At 64.4% G+C, this 5000-nt stretch overlaps 1 protein-coding gene across 1 annotated transcript in view; it reads left to right on the top strand.

The window, feature by feature from the left end:
* Positions 1–1545: 1545 nt before the first annotated feature.
* The window catches only part of LOC139242139 (telomerase protein component 1-like), a gene marked incomplete at both ends in the record, with an annotated part of 87124 nt that continues 83669 nt past the window's right edge, over positions 1546–5000 (top strand). Inside the window, one exon of the mRNA XM_070870253.1 lies at positions 1546–1670. Coding sequence (XP_070726354.1) covers positions 1546–1670 — 125 coding nt within the window. The remainder of the gene's footprint in view (positions 1671–5000) is intronic.

Genomic DNA, 5000 nt, shown 5'->3' on the forward strand with positions numbered 1-5000 from the left:
GGGAGGGGATGGGTGAGTGTGGGGGGGAGGGAGGGGATGGGCGAGTGTGGGGGGGAGGGAGGGGACGGGCGAGTGTGGGGGAGGGAGGGGATGGGCGAGTGTGGGAGGAGGGAGGGGATGGGCGAGTGTGGAGGGAGGGGATGGGCGAGTGTGGAGGGGAGGGAGGGGATGGGCGAGTGTGGGGGGAGGGAGGGGATGGGCGAGTGTGGGGGGAGGAAGGGGATGGGTGAGTGTGGGAGGGAGGGGATGGGCGAGTGTGGGGGGAGGGAGGGAGGGGATGGGCGAGTGTGGGGGGGGAGGGAGGGGATGGGCGAGTGTGGGGGGAGGGAGGGGATGGGCGAGTGTGGGGGGGAGGGAGGGAGGGGATGGGCGAGTGTGGGGGGAGGGAGGGGATGGGCGAGTGTGGGGGGGGAGGGAGGGAAGGGATGGGCGAGTGTGGGCGGGGAGGGAGGGAGGGGATGGGCGAGTGTGGGGGAGGGGATGGGCGAGTGTGGGGGGGAGGGAGGGGATGGGCGAGTGTGGGGGGGAGGGAGGGGATGGGCGAGTGTGGGGGGGAGGGAGGTGATGGGCGAGTGTGGAGGAGGGAGGGGATGGGCGAGTGTGGGGGGGGAGGGAGGGGATGGGCGAGTGTGGGGGGGAGGGAGGGGATGGGCGAGTGTGGAGGGGAGGAAGGGGATGGGCGAGTGTGGGGGGAGGGAGGGGATGGGCGAGTGTGGGGGAGGGAGGGGATGGGCGAGTGTGGGGGGGGGGAGGGGATGGGCGAGTGTGGGGGGAGGGAGGGGATGGGCGAGTGTGGGGGGAGGGAGGGGATGGGCGAGTGTGGGGGGAGGGAGGGGATGGGCGAGTGTGGGGGGAGGGAGGGGATGGGCGAGTGTGGGGGGGAGGGAGGAGGTGGGTGAGTGTGGGGGGGGAGGGAGGGGATTGGCGACGGTGGGGGGAGGGAGGAGGTGGGCGAGTGTGGGGGGAGGGAGGGGATGGGCGAGTGTGGAGGGGAGGGAGGGGATGGGCGAGTGTGGAGGGGAGGGAGGGGATGGGCGAGTGTGGGGGGGAGGGAAGGGGATGGGCGAGTGTGGGGGAGGGAGGGGATGGGCGAGTGTGGAAGGGAGGGAATGGGCGAGTGTGGGGGGGGAGGAAGGGGATGGGCGAGTGTGGGGGGGAGGGAGGGGATGGGCGAGTGTGGAGGGGAGGGAGGGGATGTGCGAGTGTGGGGGGAGGGAGGGAGGGGATGGGCGAGTGTGGGGGGGAGGGAGGGGATGGGCGAGTGTGGGGGGGAGGGAGGGGATGGGCGAGTGTGGGGGGGAGGGAGGGGATGGGCGAGTGTGGAGGGGAGGGAGGGGATGGGCGAGTGTGGGGGGAGGGAGCGAGGGAATGGGCGAAAGATGGGGAGAATATGAGGGATGGGTGTAGGGAGAAGGTGAGGGTGGGGCGATTTGGGAATGGATGCCCAACGCAGGGGCGGGGGGGTTGCGGAAGGCGGGATATTTATTTCCGTTCCCCCCCGGGTCCTCACTTCCCGAATTCCCATCTGCACCTTTCCCTTCCCAGATCGACACCATCCTCCGGCTGGGCTGCTGGGAATACGATGACCTCCAGCCCCTCCGGCTCTACCGCTATGAAGTCAACCTCCACCTGCTCTTTGTCCACGTGGACCTCCAGCCCGGCAGATCGAGGTATGTGTGGACTGCGGATTCCGCTGGACTCGGGGGCGGCCTGATCAGGAACACTGATGTTGGCGCGTCTGCCCTCCCGGGGGGCGGGGATCTGCGGGATCTCGCGGAGTCAGCGTTGGTGGTACCTCTCCAGCGACTTGAGGTGTCTGCCGTACACGGTCCACGTCTCTGAGCCACGCAGGAGGGCGGGCGGGCGCCACAATCGACCTGGAGCTGAACGAAATAGCCGCAAAACAGAGGGTCCTCCGCCAACCCTGACCCCCCCCCCCCCCCTGCCCCCATCGCACACAGCACTGTCCCCCCCTTCGGGTCATCAAAATCTATGGCAAAGTGGACCCGACTATCAGCAAGGACAGACATTGGCGACGAGGTCCAGTGCGCCAATGCAGCCTTTGGCCGCCTGAGGAATTTCCAAGAGCAGGGCCTCAAACCTGGCACCAAGCTCTCATGGTCATCTATCAGGGCTATTTGTGGCACCTTGCTGTGCGCAAATTGGCTGCCGTGATTCCGACGTCTCAACAGAGACCGCACTCCCAAAAAGTACTTTGTTGCCCGTGAAGCGGTTTGCGACGTCCCGACTGTAATGTATTTGCTTCGTGGGTTCTTTGCGATTGGGAACTGGTTGGCCAAACCTTTGCTCGCAAACTATCGCGCTGAGGCTCACAGCTGCGTAGCTCGTTGGTGATGACCCACATCCAACTGGCCGGGGTTTTATGGAGTCTTGTGAACATCACGCGACTGGCTGAGCCACTCCCAACGCCGCCGTTCTGCGGGAGCCCTGAGCACGCTCACAGGCAAGATCCCGCAAATCCCCCCCCCCCCCCCCCCGGGAGGGCAGACGCGCCAACGTTGGCGTCCTCGACCAGGCCCAGCATCGAAGCACTTGACCACACTCTCGGGCCAGCTCCGCTGGGCAGGGCCACATCGTCCGCATGGCCCCCCGACACGAGACTCCCCAAAAGCGAGCGCTCCACTCGGAACTCCTTCACGGGCAAGCGAGCCCCAGGGTGGGCAGAGGAAACGTTCCAAGGGACCACCCTCAAAGCCCTCCCTGATCAAGTGCAACATCCCCCACCGACACCTGGGAGTCCCTGGGCCTAAAGACCAGTCCGCCCCTAAGTGGAGGGAGTGCATCCGGGAGGGCGCTGAGCACCTCGAGTCCCGTCGCCGAGAGCGCGCAGAAAGCAAGCGCAGGCAGCGGAAGGAGCGTGCGGCAAACCAGTCCCACCCTCCCCTTCCCTCAACCACTGTCTGTCCCACCTGTGACAGGGACTGTGGCTCCCGTATTGGACTGTTCAGCCACCTAAGGACTCACTTTTAGAGTGGAAGCAAGTCTTCCTCGATTCCGAGGGACTGTCTCTGATGATGAGGATGCATTGCTCAGCAACCCCCATCTGCCCGTCGCAGTGCAGACTGTGTCATTGGCCATGCAACGAGTGAGACACTAATTGGGCCCGAGCTCGTGTGATGCAGAGGGACTTGCACCTCCCAGTTCTGCTCCATTGCATCCCATGCCCGCAGGCTCCCCCTCACTCCATGCCCACCCAGCTGGCCCAGTCCTCCGCCGCCGAGCCCAGATAGTGAATGCCAGCGGATTATTTCAGCATGTGGGTGGGAGGGGTGGTGTCACTGCCCGATCTCTGCCCTCTTCCCAGCAGCCGTCACTGGCTCGTGCTTGGGAGCAGGGACCCTGGCTGATTGGTTCTGTCCATCACCCCCCCTGTGCCCCGTGTCCTAACTCGCACCGAGTCCCGCTCACCCATCACCCCCTGTGCCCCGTGTCCTAACTCGCACCGAGTCCCGCTCACCATCACCCCCCTGTGCCCCGTGTCCTAACTCGCACCCAGTCCCGCTCACCCATCACCCCCCTGTGCTCGCTGCCCCCGTGTCCTAACTCGCACCGAGTCCCGCTCACCCATCACCCCCTGTGCCCCGTGTCCTAACTCGCACCGAGTCCCGCTCACCCATCACCCCCTGTGCCCCGTGTCCTAACTCGCACCCAGTCCCGCTCACCCATCACCCCCCTGTGCTCGCTGCCCCCGTGTCCTAACTCGCTCCGCATCCCGCTCACCCATCACCCCCTGTGCCCCGTGTCCTAACTCGCACCCAGTCCCGCTCACCCATCACCCCCCTGTGCTCGCTGCCCCCGTGTCCTAACTCGCACCGAGTCCCGCTCACCCATCACCCCCTGTGCCCCGTGTCCTAACTCGCACCGAGTCCCGCTCACCCATCACCCCCTGTGCCCCGTGTCCTAACTCACACCCAGTCCCGCTCACCCATCACCCCCTGTGCCCCGTGTCCTAACTCACACCCAGTCCCGCTCACCCATCACCCCCTGTGCTCGCTGCCCGTGTTCTAACTCGTACCGAGTCCCGCTCACCCATCACCCACTGTGCTCGCTGCCCCGTGTCCTAACTCGCACCGAGTCCCGCTCACCCATCACCCCCTGTGCCCCGTGTCGTAACTCGCACCGAGTCCCGCTCACCCATCACCCCCTGTGCTCGCTGCCCCCGTGTCCTAACTCGCACCAAGTCCCGCTCACCCATCACCCCCTGTGCCCACTGCCCCGTGTCCTAACTCGCACCCAGTCCCGCTCACCCATCACTTCCCTGTGCTCGCTGCCCCGTGTCCTAACTCGCACCGAGTCCCACTCACCCATCACCCCCTGTGCTCACTGCCCCGTGTCCTAACTCGCACCAAGTCCCGCTCACCCATCACCCACTGTGCTCACTGCCCCGTGTCCTAACTCACACCAAGATTTCAAAATTCTCATCCTTGTTTACAAATCCCTCCATGCCCCTCGCCCCTCCCTATCTCTGTAATCTCCTCCAGCCCCACAACCCCCCGAGATGTCTGCGCTCCTCTAATTCTGTCCTGCTGACCATCCCTGATTATAATCGCTCCACCATCGGTGGCCGTGCCTTCTGTTGCCTGGGCCCCAAGCTCTGGAACTCCCTCCCTAAACCTCTCCGCCTCTCCACCTCTCTCTCCTCCTTCGAGACGCTCCTTAAAACCCACCTCTTCGCCCCAGCTTTTGGTCACCTGTCCCTAATTTCTCCTCACGTGGCTCGGTGTTTCATTTTTTTTATCTCGTAATGCTCCTGTGAAGCGTTTCACTACGTTAGAGGCGCTATATAAATAGAAGTTGTTGTTGTTGACCCCTCCGTGCCTCTTTCCTCCTTTGAAGATGCTTCCTCTAACCTTACCTCTCTGACTAACCTTTTGGTCATCTGTCCTGAAACCTTACGTGGCTGGGTGTTGAACGTTGTCTGATAACACTCCTGTGACGCGGCTTGGCACCGTTACAAGGGTAAACGTTCTGTGCAAGTA

Source organism: Pristiophorus japonicus, unplaced genomic scaffold (genome assembly GCF_044704955.1).
Source record: "Pristiophorus japonicus isolate sPriJap1 unplaced genomic scaffold, sPriJap1.hap1 HAP1_SCAFFOLD_1235, whole genome shotgun sequence".
Classification (NCBI taxonomy): domain Eukaryota; kingdom Metazoa; phylum Chordata; class Chondrichthyes; family Pristiophoridae; genus Pristiophorus; species Pristiophorus japonicus.